This window comes from Rhinolophus sinicus, linkage group LG09 (assembly GCF_036562045.2).
Source record: "Rhinolophus sinicus isolate RSC01 linkage group LG09, ASM3656204v1, whole genome shotgun sequence".
Classification (NCBI taxonomy): Eukaryota; Metazoa; Chordata; class Mammalia; order Chiroptera; family Rhinolophidae; genus Rhinolophus; species Rhinolophus sinicus.
This window is the reverse complement of record NC_133758.1, coordinates 103,350,865-103,372,582: the sequence shown is the minus strand read 5'-3', so window position 1 is coordinate 103,372,582 and position 21,718 is coordinate 103,350,865. Positions and strand designations below refer to the sequence as shown.

The window sequence follows — 21,718 nt, the reverse complement described above, 5'->3', positions numbered from 1 at the left end:
CAGCATGACTTCTATGTGTACCTCGAGCTAATCATGAGAAAGCATCAGACAAACCCAAAATGAGAAACATAGTACCAAAAAAACAAAACCTTGGAATGCTAAGGTCATGAAAGACAAGGACAGAATGAGGAACTGTCACAGAGGAGGAGACTAACAATATGACAACGAATGTAATGTGGAATTTTGGATTGAATCCAGGAACAGAAAAAAAGAACACCGCTAGGAACACTAGTGAAATTTGAATAAGGTTTGTACTTTAGTCAACAATATTCTATCAATGTTAATCCTGGTTTTTAAAATAAGTGTACTATGGTTACACAAGATGTTAATATTAAAGGAAGCTGAGTGAAGAGTATAGGGAAATTCTGGATACTATTTTTGCAGCTTCACATCTAAAATTATTTTTAAGTTTTTAAAAAATATAGAGGTACCTCTGGCAATATGTTTTTTTAAGTTTTTAAAAACCTTACCCTCCTAATATCTACTACTAAATGTATTAATCCATGGCTCAGTAACTTTGCAAACGGCCACTAGACTTATTTAAAAAGTTTAAACAGAAAACAAAAATATAGTCTGACTAATCAGCTTTGGTATCATGACATTAGAAACTCTACAAACTAAATATTCAAGGTTTGATTTTTTTTTAATTGCACAAAACTAATACTAAAAAATATGGTCCAAATATCATTTGAGATACAAGACGTAGTTATTCAGAGTTGCAATACAAAACTATCTAGAAAAAGCTCATTAGATTACTAACATTGAAAATAAAATAGGAAAAAGTAAACAACAAACTCAGAGTCAAATTTTATAGGCTGTGACATTAGCAATCAAAGTATAATAAACAAATAAGGGTCTCTTTAGGAAAACAATTACATTTATGTATTTTTGTTAACTGTTTTGAGTTTTGCATTTCGGGATTCTCATGACTCATCCACAAAAATGAGCAAAGTAATTTGGACTGTGCTTAAAAATCCCTTCTAGTTCTAATATTCTACGGCTACGTTTCTCATGAGTCTTTTCTGACTTCTTTATATAACAAGTTATAGGCGGGCAGAAGCTTTTATTTCTGAATTTCAAAGTAAACATCAACATGATGAGTTTTCAAAAACTTGTAAAACCTACTGCACTTATGCTTAGCTCCCATGATGCTTTTAAAGTATAAACAGAAATAAACTGGATGCTCTTCTACTTTTTCCACTGCTTTTAAACTTTTTGCTAAGTCACTAATAAACAAATTCATTAGTCACTATAACAAATTCAGTAAGCTAACTTATTGTAAGACTAGTCACATTAAAAATGCCTGGAAATAAGCCCACAACTTTTAAGAACAAATTATCATAATACCAAAATCAGTTCTAATATACACAGTTGAATTTGATTATCGTTATAAAAGGCTATGAATTAAAAGATAAACCACACATGTAATTTGTAACATATCTTAATCCATAAAACATATGAGAACCTAAATCTCTGCCTATATTACAGTAAAAATTTTATCCTCTGAATATTTGTTTCTTGACACAGTACATAAGAAAATGTCTTTATATACGCAAGCTCCATGTGGTCACATTGCCAACTGATGCTCACACCAAACATACCGAGCAAACCTCAGAATAAAAAGTTTATTTTAAAAACGTAAACCACCAAAATCCAAAACACTGACAACCCAAAACACTGGCAAAGATGTAAAACAAGAACTCTCATCCGTTCCTGGTGGGAATGCAAATGGTACAGCCACTTTGGAAAACAATGTGGTGGTTTCTTACAAAACTAAACATACTCTGACCACACATATGATCCAGCAATCTCATTCCTTGGTATTTACCCAATAATTGAAAACTTACATCCACACAAAAACTTGTACATGAATGCTTACAGCAGCTTTATTTACAACTGCCAATACATGGAAGCAATCAATTATGTCCTTTGATAGGTGAATGGATGAACAAACTGCTACATCCATGCAATGGAATATTACTGGTTTCCTTTGCAGTTCTATGCATTTTATGTGTATTAAAATATTATACAGAGACAGAGTCCATAGCTTCACCAGACCAAAAAAAAAATCCATTGCATTAACAAGACTAAGAATTCGCTTTAATATAACCCAAGTCAGTACAATTATAATACAAAATCACTTTACAGCCAATTCTGTGATAGATTTCTAATAAGAGTATTTTTTTAAATCTATATATCGTGCCAAGCTAAGACAAGAATGAATTTTACATTACTCACTCGTATCATTTTATAGGCAACTTTCCTTATAGAATATAACGACTCTAAATACTGTTAATCATCTTTGTGGTTTTCATATAAAAAATATTTTTCTCACCTCTAATTTGTTATATTATTCTAGTATCAGTGATAGCATTGTTTTTTCATTTAGAAAACAATCAAAAGTTCTGAAAAGAAACCAACTCTCTTCAATGATAGTTAAGATAAGCAAAAAAACTTTGCAATGTCTACATAAAATATCACGTGGCCTATACTAGATATTTAGTCTTATGACTTTTGCTAAACAAAGATACTAATTAATTCAACTGTGGTATGTTGGATATGCCTAAGTAGACAATTACAATGGGATACAACATTTTCAGTGGCAATAAAACATCGAATTTCATCCAGTTCTGCAATTTTCAATTCATACCTTGAAATGCTAATACACAATTGACTGTTGATCCTTCTACATAATGTTCAGGCATAGGGGACCATAAAAATGTATAATAATCACGAGCAGTACTCCAGCCAACCTAAAGGAAAATAACAAAAACATGGAGATTATTAGTAAGTAGGTTAATGTTAGAGTGATATCTTATAGCATATTGTCTTTTACGGTATCCTAAAGTTATGACGTGCATTAATGTTTTTCAAATCATAGTATTTTAATAAGCATGTCAAATTTTATGATTAAGCTATAACCTACTGCTATAAAAATCTATATAGTTTCTATTATATGTATTAAAATGCAATTTGAGATCCAGTGTCTCGAAACCTTAGTATCAAATGTAAAACGTATGTTTTGCTTAAAACTTATTCACTAAACATGTTTCTAAAACTTACTTCATGCCTCAAATTTAAGTGTTTTTTAAATTAGATTTCCCCCTCCCACTTAAACCCACTAACTTCACTAATCTCTCATCTTTAGCAAATCTTGCCTGCAGCCAATTGGTAAATTTTGTACAAAGGCCTTTATTACCAAGATATTTATATATACAAATAGACCACCTATGCCCCAACTAGCTTTAAAACATTTTTCGACTTACATGTATACATTACATGCCTCAGTCTATATTTTCCAGATGAACTGCACTGTGTTAAATACTGATTAGAGATGCTTAAAACAGGTACTAGATATCCACTTGCCAGTAATATTACAAGAAATTATGAATAATCCAGTTAATTAAACATATTTTCTATAATTCTGATTGACCTAGAATTAGAGATCACAGAATACTGAAGTTAGAAGAATCTTAGCAATCATTAGCCTCTAAAGGAGTGTTTTCAAACTGCAGGTCACAACCCACTAATATCAATTTAGTGACTCATGACATTTATTTTTTAACTATATAGAATTAGAGGATATCAGAGTGCATAAAGGCTAAGTAGTGTTCCATGAAAAATTTGTATCAGGTATATTTGCATGCAACTACGCAGGGTCAAATCATAGAATTCATTTCTTTCTGTGTGTCATGGTCAAAACCATTTGAACACTGTAGTATTCATTCATCTCTTTACAGATGAGGAATCCGTGATGTAAGTGATTTACCTCACCTAAGGCTGTTTTTCTTCTCTCAGAATTCTTAGGAGGATTAGACAATGAACATCAAAGCAACAGCTCGAGTGCCCCATAAGTGATTAAGATACGTGTGATTAGGAAGTAAGGCCAGACTGCAGGCAAGAGCGCTTCCTAGCATTATGACTTCAGACAAGTTACGTGTGTTCCCTCCTCTTTAAAATGCAGATAATGGTAACAATCTCAAAGGGCTGTGTGTGTGTTAAATGAGATAATCCCTGTAAAACACTTAGCACAGTGCCTGGCACAGCAGTGTTCATTAAATGTTACCATTCATTAATACCCAAAGACACACAGACTTTTAGGGACAGTGATCTCGACTCTGCAATGTTCTGTCCCTCATTTCATATCCCCCAATGCTCCAACCATCTCCTGAAAAAGAGCCCATTTCAAGGTTTTCCCCTACAGACTGACCTAGTATGAATCATACCTCGCATTCTTTTCCCTGTCCATACACTGATCTGGAAAACAATACTATCTACAGCCACATCTTGCTTGAAAAAATCTCCCTATATGAACAGGTCTGCCTGGACCAGGTGGACAAAAGATGAATGTGCCATTTATCTGTGATAGCTGACATCACAATTATAAATTTCTGATTCAAGTGACACTGGGAATAGCAGCAACAGTTTAGTAATTGTTTTGGAGTAAATATCCTCATCTTACCAATTAAGAAACTAGGAAAAGGTCAGTAAATGGCAGAGTCAAGATCTGAACCTAAAGTTTAAGCTCTAAACCATGAAGACACTACTCACTTCTTATCATGGCAAGATATAAAATACTCTTATACCTTCTGAAATTCCACCTCCTTTCTTCCAACAGAGTCTATGACTATATAATTCTTAAAAGATATACAGATGACAGAAACAGTAAGGTAAAGAGGAAAGTTGTTTCTGTCTTTCAGGAGAACAGAAACAAAATAGGAGAAATGAGATCTCTTACCATATTAAAAAAATATGTGTAAGAGATATGTTGAGTGGTTTAGTCCTTGCTATGTTTTCTCTAACTGAATCACAATAGCTCAAGCTATTGGTTTGACTATAATGGTAATTTATACATACTTTGCTTTCTTTTATTGCATAAGTCTGGACAACTCTTCTCAAGAGAGTAGTCAGCCATGCTATGAGATGTCACATGTATCCATCCCACGCTAAACCCACAGAGGAGTTGGGGCAGGATGCGACCAATCTGAGTATAAAATTCAGGAATGTAGAAGTATGCTTCCAACTCCTTTTGAGGAAGGAACACTGAACATAGTTCTTAGGTAACTCTGGGAAGGCCATGTCAGGCATATATTAAGAAATAAATGTAATAGTTTCTCAATCTGGAAAGATATAGAGTACAGGCTCCTTTAGGATGAGTATGTCTTATATCCAAACTCTAACATGAAAGTATAGAATGAACCACAGCAAAATAAAAACAACCGAAGATGGACATCTGGAAATTATGTAGGAGCACCTGGTAAAAATAATAAACCTAATTAGAAGACTCAATAAACTACAAAGTGTCCAAGTCACAGGTTGTTTCTCTTTGTTTTATTTTCCTAGTCACCTGGCTAGAACTTAAGATTTCTAGACTTCAAGGGAATTAGAGTTCTTGAAATGCAAGGAAAAGAAAGTGTAAACAAAATTATTATTTATGATTAATAACAACTATTTAAAACACTGAAAAATGGCAGGGAGAATATGACAACACTTAGAACAAAGGAACAGTCAGTTAAAGTTACCTATGACTCAAAAGATATTGCTTCTAAGAGCTATACTTGAATCCAGTTGTAAGAGGATGTATCTACAGAGGGTGCCAAAAAATGTATACACATTTTAAGAAAGGTAAAAACTGTATTAAAATTGTAATATTCAATATATACCGATAACAAAAGATGAATACAAGTCATGTGTATATATTTTTTTGGCACCCTCTTTTGGCACCCCCAGTATATTAAGGAAGGAACCAAAGCAATGGATAGTCTGGCATCGTTCTTCTGTTACTAATGCAATAGCGAACTAAGAGCAAAAAAGGAAATTAAGCAAGGGTGACACGGAAAGAAAAAAACCCTTTAAACAGGATTAACATTTTACAAAAACATGTTGGATAAGAAGTACTGATCATAAGGAAACTTCTGAGAGGGAGTATAAAGATCAGTAGGATATCAAGGTTACCTAGTAAAAAATATATTAATAAATTCTAGAGAAAGACAGAACCATTAGGGTGAAGAGAGCACACAAACAGGACTTGTGAAAAAGAGACAGAGATCCAGGCGTCACTGATTTGGGGGGAGGGGTAAAGGGAGACAGATGCAAAATTTGGAGTAGGAAAGACACTGAAAATAAATTTGCTGGTTATGAATAAATATAAAACCTACAAAGTAGTATAAAATGAGCCTATGATCTTTTAAAATCTAGAAAAATAAACTCATACATCACACTTAACTACAGATATTTCTGGGGAAGGTAGGAGGTACAATGGGTGGAGGCATTCACTTTCTTTTGTATATACTATAACTTTCAAAAATCGTATCAGAAGAGTAAAGGTCCTTCCTTTTAAAAACAAAAAAACAAAACAGCAAAATGCCTAGATAAAGACGGGGAGAATGCAATGCTGATTCCAAGATAGAAATATCATAAACAGTATAAATGTTCCACTATGAGATAAAATGTTACAGAGCTAATTATATTAATAAGTGGTTATAACCAGAAGTGAAAAATTCGGAATATAAAAAATGGCATGCAATACTATTCCAACTACTTTCAAAATGTGTGCATTAGAAAAAAGACTGAGTCTTCTTCCTTTAATAAAAAGATTGGAAGGAAAAACTCAAAACATTAACACTGCTAGCCACTATTATACATGGGACTGACAGTCACCTTAACTTTATCTTTTATATCTTCTGCTTTCTTCTAAGTTTTTTAAAATGTAATTATTTTTACAACAGAAGAATATTTTTTTTATTTCAGAAAATGAGACAGGGCTGGAAGACCAAGACAGAGAAATAGAAGAAGCAGAAGGAAGAGAAACACGAAAAGAAGAAACAAGGAAGAGAGGAACAAAAACTTGAGAAACAAGATATTCGAACATAAAAATCATTGCTCAGGTTCACTTTCCACACCAGGAAGTTAGATTTTGTTTCTTTGTTTTTTAATCTGGTAGACAGCATGATGCAGTGAGCACATAATCATTTTAAACTCCCAATTTCCTCAACTAGAGTGGTTTTCCCTTTAAAATTTTAAAAACATCTTATGGACCTTTAATTTAATACAAATTATTTTAGTTATAATGTAATTTATGCTAAGCATAAATATAAATGTAAATAAATTCCTCATGATTATAAACTTATACAACTGAGACCAAATCCAATTCAGAAACACAAACAACAAAACTCAAATACAGTGTGACATATAATATTTTTACTGCAATGACTGTTGGGGTTAATAATAAAAATATGGCATTAGTGGGCCAGCCCGGTGGCTCAGGCAGTTAGAGCTCCATGCTCCTAACTCCGAAAGCTGCCAGTTCGATTCCCACATGGGCCAGTGGGCTCTCAACCACAAGGTTGCTGGTTCGACTCAACTCCCGCAAGGGATGGTGGGCTGTGTCCCCTGCAACTAGCAACGGCAACTGGACCTGGAGATGAGCTGCACCCTCCACAACTAAGACTGAAAGGACAACAACTTGACTTGGAAAAAAGGCCTGGAGGTACACACTGTTCCCAATAAAGTCCTGTTCCCCTTCCCCAATAAAATCTTTAAAAAATATATATATATGGCATTAGGTAGGGCTCTAAATCTTTTCCCGTATTTTTACTTCAATTTTGTCAATCCTTAAAGTGCACGCTGAACTTACTAAGAACTGTGTTGCTAATTTTGGATAACCAGATCTTTCACTTAACCAAACTGCCAGAGAATAAACTCTTTAATGCCAGTTTACATAAGGTTCAAATCTCAGCTCCAAAGTTTGATAACCTTGAGTAAGTCCCTTCTCTCTGGACCTCAGTTCCTTCGATCTGTAAAATGGGGACTTATAATGTTCTGATGAAAGATCTTTGTAAAGTATAGAGTAATAAACACGTTACATGTTTATTTTAGTTTTAATTAAAACTAGTCAATACTGGAGGAGGGAGTAGAAAAGTAGAAACTAAAAACAAATTAAATCTCCAACCCATTCTCTATCCCTTATCTGACTTCCCTCATTTCCCTACCTAACTTGGACTTCGTGGTGAGTTAATGGTATCAGTAATGCCCCCCAAACCACCCTACCATCCTTTGTGCTTGACATCCCTTCCTATTCACCACCCACCTCCAATTCTGTCTGAATAATACCTACTTTGGAATTCTACACTCACAATTCTGGGTGCCGAACCTTCTCTAGAGAAAGTATAAAACTGCGGCTCCGCGATCTCCTGATTAACCTACCCCAATTCCCTACGACATTCTTCCACAGCAGCAAGACCTTACTCAAGCCCTCCCCAACTCCTGGTACATGACCTTGTTTCTCCTGACTGAACACACTCAAGCCATGAATAAGTTCCAGTCCCAAATCATTCAACTAACTGCTGACAAACTCTACGGATTCTATTTATGGATTATTACCTACAACTGACTGACTCCCTTCTCTACTTTAGGCTTTTCTTATCTCACCTAGAAAAACAGGATAGTCTAAACATTTTGTCTGCCTCCCTTCTCTAATTGCAATTTCTTACTCAGCACTACAAGATTAAAATTCACCTCTAAACTCTATTACTATTTTCTGCTTAAAAGTATTTATTCCTCAGCCAAACATTAAAACAATCCACAACATGATCCAAACCAACCTTTCCCACTCATCTTCTGAAACTGGTATCCCAGGCAAATCAAATTCCTTAACTCTTTCTCAAGCATATCACACACTTTCATTCCTCCCCACTTACAATTACTATCTGGGTACTTTCTCCCTGCCTGCTTCTCAATATCATATCAAAATTTTTTCTGGAGGGCAATGTGAAGTACACATGAAGTGCTTAAAAAAATGTAACGCCAAAAACATGACAATTTCACTCCAGGAACTTACACTGTGACATAAGTGCACAGATCATCAAAATAAAGATACAGAACCTTTATTAAGCATTGTTTGCATTGTTTAATGGTTAACATTCAGAAATGTTTCCAATGAATTCCACAATGCATCAACAGACGTGTGTATACTTTACTATACACAATGTATATGTATAATTACTTAATTATACGTAGCTATATGCCAATATGTTAACAATGGTTATTGCTAAGTTACAGTATTAAAGTGATTTATTTTCTTCCTTGAATTTGCCTGCATATTCTGAAATTTTTACTGCATGCTTGAACTTCCTATTGAGTTTTAAAGTATTATCCAGGCAAAAGATGGAAAGAGTATTCTACACAATTTTATTCATTTATTTATATATTTACTTACTGCTTAGAAAAAAGTGCAGCTCTTGGAGTGCACAAGTTATGAGATAATAGTTTAGCATTACCAAAGCAAAAAAATAAGCAGGCAACAATAAAAAATGAATCTATAGATCAAATCATATAAAGGGGCCCTATATGGCAGACTAACTTACTTGGTCTTGGCATTATTCTATAGATGAAGAACCAATTAAGAGCTTCTAAGAGGAAGATACATTCAGATTTTCATTTTGTTATAGTATATACAGAGCAGTTTGAAGAACAGTTTGAAGAATGAACACAGGGAAAACAAGTGACCTATTGCAATAGTCTTGGAAAGAGAGAAGGAGGGTATGAACTAGGGCAAATATTAAAGATGCAAAAATACATAGACAGTAAATTGGACAGAGTCAATATTTGGCTGAATTTAAAGGAAAAATCACAAGCTTTTGGCTTAGGTAATTAGGCCATTAACTACAAATGAAAAAAAAATAGAATAAACAAGTAGTCTGAAGGAAAAAAGCAGATTCATCTTCCTGAAACAATTTATCACACATCAGCCTACATACCTGCATTTGCACAGACTTCCCACTGCCAGTAAGAAAAAAGCCTACAAACTGCGTAGCCTAATAATGAAGGACCGACACAGACAGAGTGAAGTTAATTCCAATCTTTCTCCCTCCAGTTCCCTGAAAGCAGCTTACATTCTGCGTGGACTCATTCTCATGAACATTCTCACCTCTGTGCCTTTGTTTATACCATTTTCCTGCCAGGAATGCCCTCCTTCAATCTCATTCCCCTGCTTTCCTCTTCCTCTCTGACCCAACTCTTGCAGAAAAACCAATTCTCAGTCAGTATCTTTAACTTCATACTCAGACCTCACATAATACCAAAACCGACACTGATTTCACAAAATGCTTACAATGAATGTTATCTCCATTTTGGAATTTAGGCCTAAAAAAACACAAAAAATAAACAGTAAATAACTCATCTATCCAACATCATAGAATGAGGGATTCAAAAAGGAATTGAAATGTCATTAAATGCCAAGACTGTTTCATCCAGTAGTTTTCAGCCCTCCTCTCTCTATAAGGCTGAATGTTCACTTCTGAATACTCTCAATGTGCCTCACTCTAACAGCTACTCTTATTTCTTTATACTTTGTTGTTTAACTTATACAACCCAGATTATCCAAATTTCAAGACCATTAAAATCGTATGTTTAAAAAAAAAAAAAATCGTATCTAAAATAAACTAATTCTGAGAGAGAATCTAGAGTAACCCAGGAGAAAAATAAGTTTTATTATTTGGACATTTGTGGCATTATTTTGACAGCTCAAAATAATTATTTTGACAGCTCAAAATAATTATTTTGACTTTCTTCTCTTAGATTTTGGTTCTCCACTACATTCTGAAAAATTAAAATTACCAGAAAACCTCCAGCACAGTGAAGCACTAGTGTAATATGATCATCTCAATGTAATTTTCAAGCAAATATTACACAAAATTATTGGCAAAATATAAGAACTGGGACTCCTGCCATCAAAGAATTTACTATGTAGTCATATAAAACAGAATACTCTTATAAAAGTGTAAGACAATATGAGCAATATTTAAATAATGCAAGATAACAGAAGAAATAACATTGCTGCAGAGATGTACAAAATTAAAAAGATAGTAAATGACATAATAACCCACAAGAAAAGATCATTTTTCAGGTAAAGAATGGAGAAAAATAGAAAAAGAGAAAAAAAAATTCTGAAAACATTTTCACAAGACCTTAAATGAATGAAATTAATCTTTCGATCATAGACGTGAAAGCCTGAAGTTCCCAACATTTCCTGTATACTATCTGAACTGTTAAATATTTCATGTTTATAAAATGTTGACATTTACAAATGTAAATGTTTTACATGTGACATTTACAAAAATGACCCTTAATGTAGAGTAAAGACAAGACTAGTATAAACTACTGATCAACCTGCTTAAAAGAAAACAAAGAGTACCTGATGGAAGAAATATGCAGAAAGTTTTTCTTACCTTGAATATACCAACCCAATCTTTGGCATGTGGATGGATATATGGAGTTAAGGTATAATGACACTCCAGGTGTACATTAGGAAGATAACTCTTGGCCACATTTTGAAAGATGACATGTGCAAAGTTGGAAGTCTGTGGGACTTCTTGAAAGGATGTCATTGTGAATCTGAAACAAATAAATCATACAAGTTGAATGATCCCAATTAAGAAAAACATACAGAACCTTCAGAAAATATGTATCACTGAATGCAAATTACATGAATATTTACATGCCATAATTTTTAAGAAGACATATACTTTGAATATTGGAACGCCTCCTTAAAATGTGATTAAATATAAAAACTCAAACTGGGAGATAACTAATTTCCAACATGGCTCAGAAAGACATGGGTGTTAAAAAACTTTTAAAAACAAACTATCAACCCTCCTGAAAAACCAGCCTAGCGCTTTGCTTCTTTTGCAACCAAGAGCTTCAATGTTGGACCCTGGAACTTCATTATTTTCGTCCCTAATCTGACCCATCCCATCCCTCTCCTCTAGGTTCTAGGCTCCTATAACAGATGCTAATCTGTCTGTGCCTGCATTCCTGACCCATGTTCATGATAGTATTAGAATCATTGGGGAAGGAGGAGGGTTTAAAAAAAAAAAAATGACTTTCTGGAAGCACACTTTACTTCAATAATATATTGGGGTATCCCAGAAAGAGGCTGTCCATCATGAACCTGGGAGCCACTGTGGTGGAATACCAGGTTCGCTGACTGCTAGGCTCTCCCCAGCTGAGATCTGCCAGAATTCGGAGGTAGAGTGTGCATTCAGGAGCAGCCCTCCCCTACCTCTGCTCTATTAGCAGCAAACCTATTTCACAGGGAAACTTAATTGTCAATACTCTCCAGCTGGTAACCCAAAAACTTCAAGACAATGAAAAGGTAGCACTTATAAACACTGGGAACTCTGCCTAAAATAACTGAAGAGTTCTATTCTGTTTCTTTGACTTATCTGAGCTAATTTGGGCTCAGAGGAATGTCATGATGCTAATGAAGACACTAATGATAATCTCTATTCAAGTCAGTGGCTTCATAAAGAAGGAAAAAACACACCCAGATTCTTGTTTGGAAAAAATGTTCACAACTGATTATACGACATCAATAAGAGAGCCTATAGCTAAATCAATTGAACCAATGTCTAATAGATACAACTACCTAAACTGAAGCAAACGAATCAGTAATATTTTTCTATGAAGAGAGTGAATATTTAAACTTCTCTAAGGAAGATACTCAGGAGAAAATAAGGCTAGCTAGAATGAGTTTCCCACTTTTCAACTAGAAGGGGTTGAAGAATGAAATTTTTTTCTTAAAACTTAACATGTTTCCTAAAGTAAACTAAATAAACAAAACTGTAATTACTTGTTATAAAACAAGGCAGTGGAGTTTAAACTTTTGTTTAATCTCAATTACAACATTAATTTAAAAATCCATTATTCAACCTTACACTTTTACTTCATTTTAAAGTTTCTAAGGTATAAAACAGTATGAAGGTATACATGTATTTATATGTGCATATATATTTATAAAGGCATCAAAAAGGACCGAAAAAGTACAGACCATACGTTAAGTCTACTCATGAGGGATATGTCTGAAAATGACATTTAACTAAACTAATAGAATTTTTACTAGTATATATTAATGTATTATTTTCATTGTTTTAAATAAACATATTAACATGAAATTTCATTTTAAACTCTCCCCCCAAAATTCAAGTTTTAATAGAAAACCCTAAGACCCAGGCTTTAAATATATTCATGATGCCTATAAATCTGGAGAGTAAAATGATTTGTCATCATCCTATTAATAACTTTCATTAATCCCTAACACTCCAATCTTTTTAAAAATTTCAATGTGATTACAACTATAGAAATTTTACAAGTTATTCCACTATTGTTATTACTTTATTTTTATATAAATTCCAATGTATCTTCTAGTCGTAAAAAAGTTAACATGGATAAATGTAAAATGAATGTAATTACAACAGGAATCAACCCACTTTAAACAGTAAAATGAAATTTCTAATTCCCATACAGTTCCTGTTTCACTCTTCCTTCCCACAGATAAAGGAGTGAAAATATGAGCAAGCTTATAAAAACGCTGAAATTCACTGGGAATGCCAATGTATCAAGGTGACTCACAGGCAGATTAATATACTACTCATGCTCACACGTACGTACATACACACACACACACACACACACACATCACACCCAGTGGACAAGGAATGTGCAAAGTCACTGCATCACCTTGTGGTTATGCTTGGGAAGTGTAGCCTCACCAACATCCTGTGAAAAAGAACAAACTGTGTTGGAGAGAATAGCCCCTACACACAAAGGGAAGTGGAAGTAGCTTTACCATACAAATTTTTCTTTCCATTCTCTAAAGTACATCTCCAGAAACATGGATACATTAAGATGCAAGCCGAGGCTAACTAAAAATTTTCCAGTCAAGAATTAAAAGGACCAGACACATTAGGCTGGGAAACGAAGCCCAAAATGCATATAAATGCTCCCTGCAATGCCCTCTTCCATGTTTCCTAATATATTCCCTGAAGTCCTAACATCTCTCGAGTTGCTTTATACATGTTAGGTTGTGTAAACCTTATATTATAAAGTCTTTGATCTAAAATCCAATTTTGTTATTTGGGGATTTATCGATATTTAAAGAAAAGATAAATAATATGCAGTGGGCACTCAGTTAACTAGCTAAAAAATCTGGAGGGGAGAAAGGCATTTCAATATTATCTTTACTTTTTTTAAACTTTTTCAAGACCAAAACAGATCTGGCTTTTGTGATAGTATTTTTCCAGTAGCTCCTGATATTCATTTTACTTGAATAGGCCAAAAATGTAACCCTTAGTTAACTAAAGCAAAAAACAGACCATACTAAAAACTTCTTTGCATTAAACATACAAAATCAAATTAAGCTTTTTAACTTAAATAAATGTTTTATATAATTTGCCAGTTCTAACAATTAGAATTCAAGAAGTAATTTTGTTCTGTGTGATAATACAATTGTGGTGATTGTGTTTTTTCCAAAGTCCTTATCAATTAACATGCTAAACTAATTATGAGTGAAATATCCTGATATCTAGGTTAAAAACTCCAGAGGAAAAAAATAAATGTTAGAGGGGATGATAAAACAAGTGGCAAAAACAGTGGTTCCTTTTACTGTTTGTTCTCCTCTTGTGTATGTTTGAAAATTTCCATAATAGTAAAACCAGATCAAATGAAGATTAGTAATAAAAACACATTACAAGTAATGGTTGACAAACTTATCAGAAGTTTTTTAAATCTTCAAAAATATATGAACTTTCGTAATTATCTCCAAACCAGTCTTATAGGACACACAAATATCTGAAGGAAAAACTATTCTGACGTTCTAGTTTCCAATTACTCATACTTTAACGCAAACAAAGACGGATCAGCTGGTTTATAGACCAGAAAAACGCTATTAGCAATCTTTCTGCAAGACAGAAGCAAAGCCACAGAACCGTTTTTTGCACTCTTACAGAAATCTATCTACAGAACTCTTTACAGGTGAGTAGCGCTACACTCTGCCCAGGTGTCACTAATACCACTTTTTACTTTTTAATTTTAAAACTTGGTTCCTAAAAAGCTATGATCTTGGCCCATAGGAGGGTTTGCAAGGAACAAAATAAATTTTAAGAAGCCAGAACTGCATATGGCCAAAATGTTACTTAGAAGTATCCAAATTCCAAAAAAATACAATCCAATAAACTTCACATAAGATAATTCCCCCATAAAAGTATAGAAAAGCATCGTGAGGCTCTTTCAAAAATATTTAGCACCATTTAAAAGGCTGAAACTTAGAATTCCAACATACCTGCTATTTTGTTAAGGAAAAAGGTATTTACCAGTTAATTCTACACAAATGGCTGCAGCATAATTGTAAACAGAGGTGTGCAATTTAAGAATGTGATAACTAGAAAACAAAAACTCCAATACGATGTTCTCTGAAGCTGTAAGAAGTCATGTCTAACGTGAGCAAGTAATCCTAAGAGAAATCAAGTCTATCCTCGCTGAGAACGGAACGAAAGCCAGGCTTCGGCCCTTCTATAATAGCACTTTGAGGGAAACTAGCCCCCTTTTAGAGTAACAGCTTAGTCAAATAATCTTTAAGTAATTTTGTAATTGAGCCCCAAAATGGTCGTTAGTTATTGTTCGTGCACGGTTTGTGGACATTTCGCAATTAGCGGAATGCAGAGTTGAAATATTAAGACTTATTTTTCCATCTATATCCCTGACATAATGGTAATTCATAACAACTACTAGTGAAACCTAAAACCTAATGGAAAAAGTCAAACGCCAGTGTTTTTTAAAAAAAAACTATTACCAATAAATTAACGTTTATCAATGCATATATACATATACACACACACACACATACACACACTCTTTAACCAAGATCCTCTGAAGCGAGGAACGCCACGTCGGGACTTGTGCACACACCGCGGACCTGCAGGGTGTCGGGTTGGGGGGAAGAGTTGTGAAATCCAGAAAAGTTGCCTAAGCAAAGAAGTGACTCTCCGGGTAAGATCTGGTAAGATCCCTGGGAACTCGGCGTAGCGGTCGTGTATACACAGACCAAGAAAAGCGGAAACTAATCCGCGTCCCAGGTGAGGTAGGGGACCAGGCCAGGACAGCTGACTCCGCCCGCGGCCCGCAAACACGCAGGCGGCGCAGGGAGTCTCCGCCTCCTTCTCCACGGCGACTCAAACCAAAACACTTGGGTTTCACTCCGCATACGCAACCCCGAGCGTCCCTTTTGGGCTCGACCTAGGTGTCTGCCCGAGCTTACGACGCCGGCAGCCCCCTCGGCCCTCGAGACACTCACCCTAGAGCTGAGCCTCGGGCCAGACCGTTTCTCCTTTGGAGGGTCCCCCGCGTCACTCGCCCCCGACCAAAGAGCCCACGTCCCACACGCCTCCCCCAAATCGCGAAGGCCTTCCCCGGGCCTCCCCGCCCTGTGGAGCGGCCACCCGTCGCTTTTCCCAACTCCACTGCGAACCGAAGTTGCCCACACCCCCGTCACAATCACGGTCCGGGAGGAAAGACTTGTCCTCCGCAGCGAAAGCGTCGTCATTTGGCTGCATCGTCACCACGGAGACCGTCCCCGAGACCCGCAAGGCCCCTGGACTCCAGGGGCTGAGGGGCGTCTCACGCGCTCCCCAAGAGCTCCCGCCGCGGTCCGCCCGGCACACGGCACGGGGCCGGCGAAAGCACTTACCCAGTGAGGAGCTCCCGGTCAGAGAGAGAGTCTTAGAGAGATTTCCGAGCCTAAGCCGCCATCAGCAGCCGAACCTTTTCCGCCACCGGTGCCTCCCTCCAGCGACCGGCTATAGCACCCGCCCCCTTAGGCCCAAAAGCCGGCACGCGTCACTTCCGGCCACGGGTCCGCCCCTTCCGCAGGCACTGAAACCGCCTCCCGGCCAAGGCCGCCCCCACCCCTCCTGTCGCCAGCGGCCACCAGGTTTACCCTAACGTGTCCGAGCCGGCTTTTTCCCTCGACCCAGCCAGCTACTTCTCTTTCTTCGGCCTTGTCGTTTTCGCTCAGAGACCTGGTCGCACAGGGCCAGTTTGGATTTGCATTTTTGACTGTAATTATTAAGAAACTTTCCAGTTAAGTGGAAAGGCTAGACGAGAGGTACATGGACTATTATCATGTCATTGTGTGGATCTTAAGGGAATCTTTTCATGCTACCGAGAACCGTAGAACTGAAGGAGCGACCACACGTCTAGGGCCGCAAGCCCTAGGCCCGAGGCTCTCTCCCCAAATCCTGGTCCTGTCCTGTTCTTGTTTACAAGGTTTTGTTCACTGTAAAATCTGGGTAACCTAGGAGTTTGTCTGGGTAACCTAATGCGCTATGATCCTATTTCCTCTTGCTCCAGCAGCGGCCTCTTTCTGCTCTTATTTCTATGAGTTGTTAACTGCTTTTGTTATCTGTGTTATTTTGTGTGAATTTTGTCCTGTTTTCTCTGTTCAATTATAATTTCTAAAATTACTTTTGACTATTATATCTTACTTCCTATATTAAGCATTCAGTTTCAATCCCAACTCCACAGAAGCAAGTGTGTTCTGTTCTAGTCATATTCCTGGGTTGCCATAAAACCCTGCTAAAATTTGCAGTATCACCAGTGAAAAAAGGATACTTAGATCCCATTAAACGGTAAGCACCGTCTAAATACAGAACTACAAAATCCTCTTTCATATACTTTCAACTTCACAAAGTATACTTTCATTCTTTCAACAATTAAGATTACAATACTTTCAATAACACAGGTTCTCAATATATGCTGACTGATTTATTTCCTATATATTGAAATCTTTGAACTTGGTCCTGTTCTGTATATCCTACTTGATCATAGAATTTCAGAAGACTCTGTACAGGTCACTTAGTCCCAACTTCCTTATGTTACAGATGAAGAAAACAGTGTGATAATATCAATAATCATTGGTGTTACTGGTAGCAACCTCCTAGTAGTGGAAATATCTGTCCCTTAAATATAAATATAGCAGTGAACTTTATAACTAAAATTTTCAGAGGTGTCACTCTTTGTATTTTTTAATCACATTACTTATTTACATGTAATAAATTTCTAATTACAATTTTCAGGTAATGAGATCAGAAAAACAATATGCTTGATAAAAGCCATAATTGGAAAACATTTTTTGTGCAAGTATTTTTATTTTGTTATTTTTAATGATTTATTGAGTTTTTAGACCTTCTTTTCCCTCATGAAGGTATTTATTTAGGAACTTGAACTTGAACTTGCTTTAATCCTATGAATCATAATCCCTTGAATTTTCAATGTTTCTCCTAGCAACATAAATATATATTGTTTTGGTATTTAATTGAATTTTTTAAATTAGCCTATTATATGTATAGTAGCATACTAAGGCTATATAACATACGGACCCATAATCCCTTATAGGAAACCTTGGGGCCAGATGGATTTGAGGATTCTGAATTTTTCAGACTTTAGAAAAGTATACTTGGCTACATGACATTCTATGTGGTTTGAGGCAGCACTCCCTAATCAAGTTAACATTTTTTTCATGAAAAAAATATGAATATCACACTACTCAGTAGGAGTAATAAAACACATATTCTTGCTTCATTTCAGATCAAGTTTTGCCACTTGGCTACCATGAGTTCAGGTCACGTTTTACTGACAAATGAGTTCAGGTCAGGATAGGCTTTGCCACCAAATGTTAAAACAATTTTGATTTTCAAAGCTTTTTGGATTTCAAAATTGTGACTAAGCGATCACAAACCAGTTCAAAGAATTATTAGAAGGTAAATCTCTCAGCATCCTATGATATTTCTGGAGTAATTACAATTCCAAGTAGTTTCTAGGCAGTTGTCCTAACCTATCACGTACCACTTACCCTGTGTTTTGATTAGGAAAATGTCTAAAAGACACTGTTCCTCTATTAGAAGAACTTATGATAGCAAAGGGAAGGAAATTAATGAATCCATGAAAATATAAGTAAAGTATAAAATATAGTATAAAAATAAAGTATAAAATAAGATATTCAGAGATGGGAGGACTCAGTATAGGCTGTGTGAGCAGAATACTTTTCTTGGAGGACGTAGACCTATACTCTTAAAAGTTAGTAGGGTTTTGATGAAGAGATAGAAGGAAGACTTCGAGTCAGGGTGTAAGAACTTGGGAAAAGGGGTCAAGTAGGGAGAAAACTGTCAAAAATAATAATAATTCCCCTCTGTGGAGTACACAGTGTTTTCTGGGCATTCCACTAGATACTGTGAGGTATTATCCCCATTTTGCAGGGGACTCTGGGTTCAGAAAAGCTAAATAACTTGCTCATTTGTTAAAAAACAAAATTCAGCTGAGTAAATTAGGAGATCTATTTGGCGTCATTAAGTCATTTATGAATTGGACAGCATTTCAGTTAGCAAGAAGGGCGCTCCCAGGGGTTATACCAATGGAAGGTTTTTATAGGCAGAAATAAGGTGGGACTAAGAAGGTTAAGAGTGGGCTATTTCAGGTAAGGACACCTTCCCTTAGGGGAAGGCCAGGGGTCTTATCAGACAGATTACTTCACTAGTGTGGATCAGGCAATTTCAGAATGATTGGTTTAAAACTCCACTCCTGGGAGAGACTGAAACTACAATTACATTACATAAGTGTTAAATCTAGGTTTGGTATCATGGGCTTTTAGCACCAGTGATGCCGTTTTGGGCCTGTGGTTTTTCTTGTTAACACCACAATCACAAAAAGGGCAAACCAGACCTGAACTCACATCTATGACTCCCACAGTTTACGCCTTTTCCACCATGTCATGCTACTTCTTGATAAGGGTTCTTCGGTCACTTACTGTGTGCTCCGGGTTATCCTAGGTCTCTAGGGAAAACAAAGAATAAACCATGGTTTCTTTTCTGAAGCTGCTTTAAATCTAGTTATTACAAGATGGTAAGTGAAGTGTTAAGTTTGTAGGAAATGGACTTAGAAGTAAAGTAGAAAGAAGGATTGACAAATAATAATTTTGGAATTAGCATAACTTTGTTAAAGAAACTGGACTCTAAATTTGAAAGATTAAAAGGATCTGAAAATGTAAAGAAAGGGCTTATGTAGAGAGAAAAATTAAAAGAGCACAAATGAGACAATCAGGTGGTACAACATGGGTTGAAAATTAGAAAACAGTAAGTTCAAATAGGCATGTTATCGAAATATTACACGTGTTGAAAGCAGGCAAGACAGGCTGTTCTCATCTTTTGGAACATCGGTTTTCCTTAGAGTTTATGTTAAAGATTCCCTTTGCTAGAAATGATTATTTCTTTTAAAAATAATACAGCTATACACAACTGTTTAAAAAAGAGAGCTTTTAAAGATGGGATCTGAATAATGGTAGGTTTTGGACAGAGGATACAAAACACTCTAAAATAAGGTTGTTTGTTTTCTCTTACCGTATGTTGGAAGATGGTTTAACATACTCCTTGCTCCTTATTGCTTCCCTGTTATTGTCCCAAATGTTTGTAAAAACCTTTGCTCCTTTCAAGTGCATGCCAATCAATTATAACCCCTCTTCTCTCCCTGCTGCTGCCATCTGCTGATTTCCAAGTCACTCTTCCTCATTCATTAAAGACCATCACCTAGTGCACAGCCTTCCTCTCCATCGCAAGCCCCTCAAGCATCTACTTGGATGAGATTAAAATTAAAAGGCCAACATCCTTGCCTTTTAATTTTTTGAAACCTTCATATCCAATAATCTCTTCCACTCCACACCAGGTACTATTTCTATGCTCACACTATTGCACCTTGTCATCACCCGTAACTGTTTCACCTTCAAAACAAACATCCTACGTAAAAAAAAAAAAAAAAAAAAAATCAAACATCTTGCTTATTGACAACAATCTCCTACTCTTCTAACTTGCTTATTCGAATATGCCCACTGTGACTATTTTTTCAAACTCATCCCGGTCTCTAATCCATTACGCTTTCTCCTTTTAATACTTCCCTCGTTATCCAACGCAGAGTCCCTGAACTATCATTTAACTAACATTATTTCCAATACCCTAATTTCCCTTAATTTTTTCTTTATTTATCTTGTAGATAAAGTGCCATTTTCCTATAACAAATGTGTTACAAACACTGTGGTCATCGCGTGCTGTACCACTAAAAGTCATATCTGGGAATACTAAGCAAAAACTTTGACGTTAAAATTGAGTGTCTTGGGAAGTTTCTAGCACTGTCAAAGAGAGGAACTATATAATTTATGATATTATGAAACAGCCTGCCGAGGTTTATACTTTAGTAGGACCTTTGCCCCACCTGGCTCCTAACAGGGTTCTTTGTTCCTTGTGCAACTGACAGGTCATTGGAATGTAAATATTCTCTAACCTCTCGTCCTTATCTTACTGAGAAGAGTAATAGCCAGTATAGTACTTTGAATTCTTAAAATATTTAATGTCAACAAGGTCCTTTCCTCTGTGTTTCTCATCACATACCTTTATTTTTTGAGTCACTTGCATGCCTATGGTTTTCAAAGTTAATCAGAGTTATCTTAAGAAAATGTTACTAAGATAATCTTCTCAAGTGTTATTTTTAACAAAGGTGTAATCTAAGTTTTAGGCTGAAATGTGTTTTTATTTCTACAGATCCCAGTCCCTCCCACCTTCTCAGGAACTCTACATTACTTCTCTTAGGTTTTGCTCCAACTCCCCTGGATCCTTCCCATTCTCTTTTCAACATGCTCGAGACTCTTCCATTTAATTGTTTTAAAAATTCCCTCACTTCATATTCCCTTCCAGCTACTACTCACCTTCACAGTCTTCTCACTACCAAAAAGAATTGTCTTTATTCCACTCAGTCATTTCCCACCCGTCCTTAACCCACTTCATTCTGCCCCCCATACTGGTTGCATTAATATAATATATAATGTGCTCTAGACAGACAAATC

The 21,718-nt window shown here is 35.9% G+C and overlaps 1 protein-coding gene across 7 annotated transcripts in view; it reads right to left on the bottom strand.

Annotated features, from left to right (window-relative positions):
* Positions 1-20,464, bottom strand: part of TAX1BP1 (Tax1 binding protein 1) — a 72,797-nt gene extending 52,333 nt beyond the window's left edge. For 4 of the 7 annotated variants that reach the window (XM_019726154.2, XM_019726158.2, XM_074340917.1 and 1 more), the window contains exons 1-3: positions 16,523-16,676; positions 11,229-11,394; positions 2,651-2,753 (exon numbers count right to left, since the gene is read on the bottom strand). In XM_019726154.2, the coding sequence (XP_019581713.2) occupies positions 2,651-2,753; positions 11,229-11,387 (262 nt within the window). In that variant the 5' untranslated portion in view covers positions 11,388-11,394; positions 16,523-16,676. Of the gene's footprint in view, positions 1-2,650; positions 2,754-11,228; positions 11,395-15,751; positions 15,873-16,522; positions 16,677-19,561; positions 19,663-20,225 lie in introns of those variants that run through there. The other 3 variants (XM_074340916.1, XM_074340915.1, XM_019726155.2) reach the window with 3 other exon arrangements.
* Between the last annotated feature and the right edge of the window lie 1,254 nt (positions 20,465-21,718).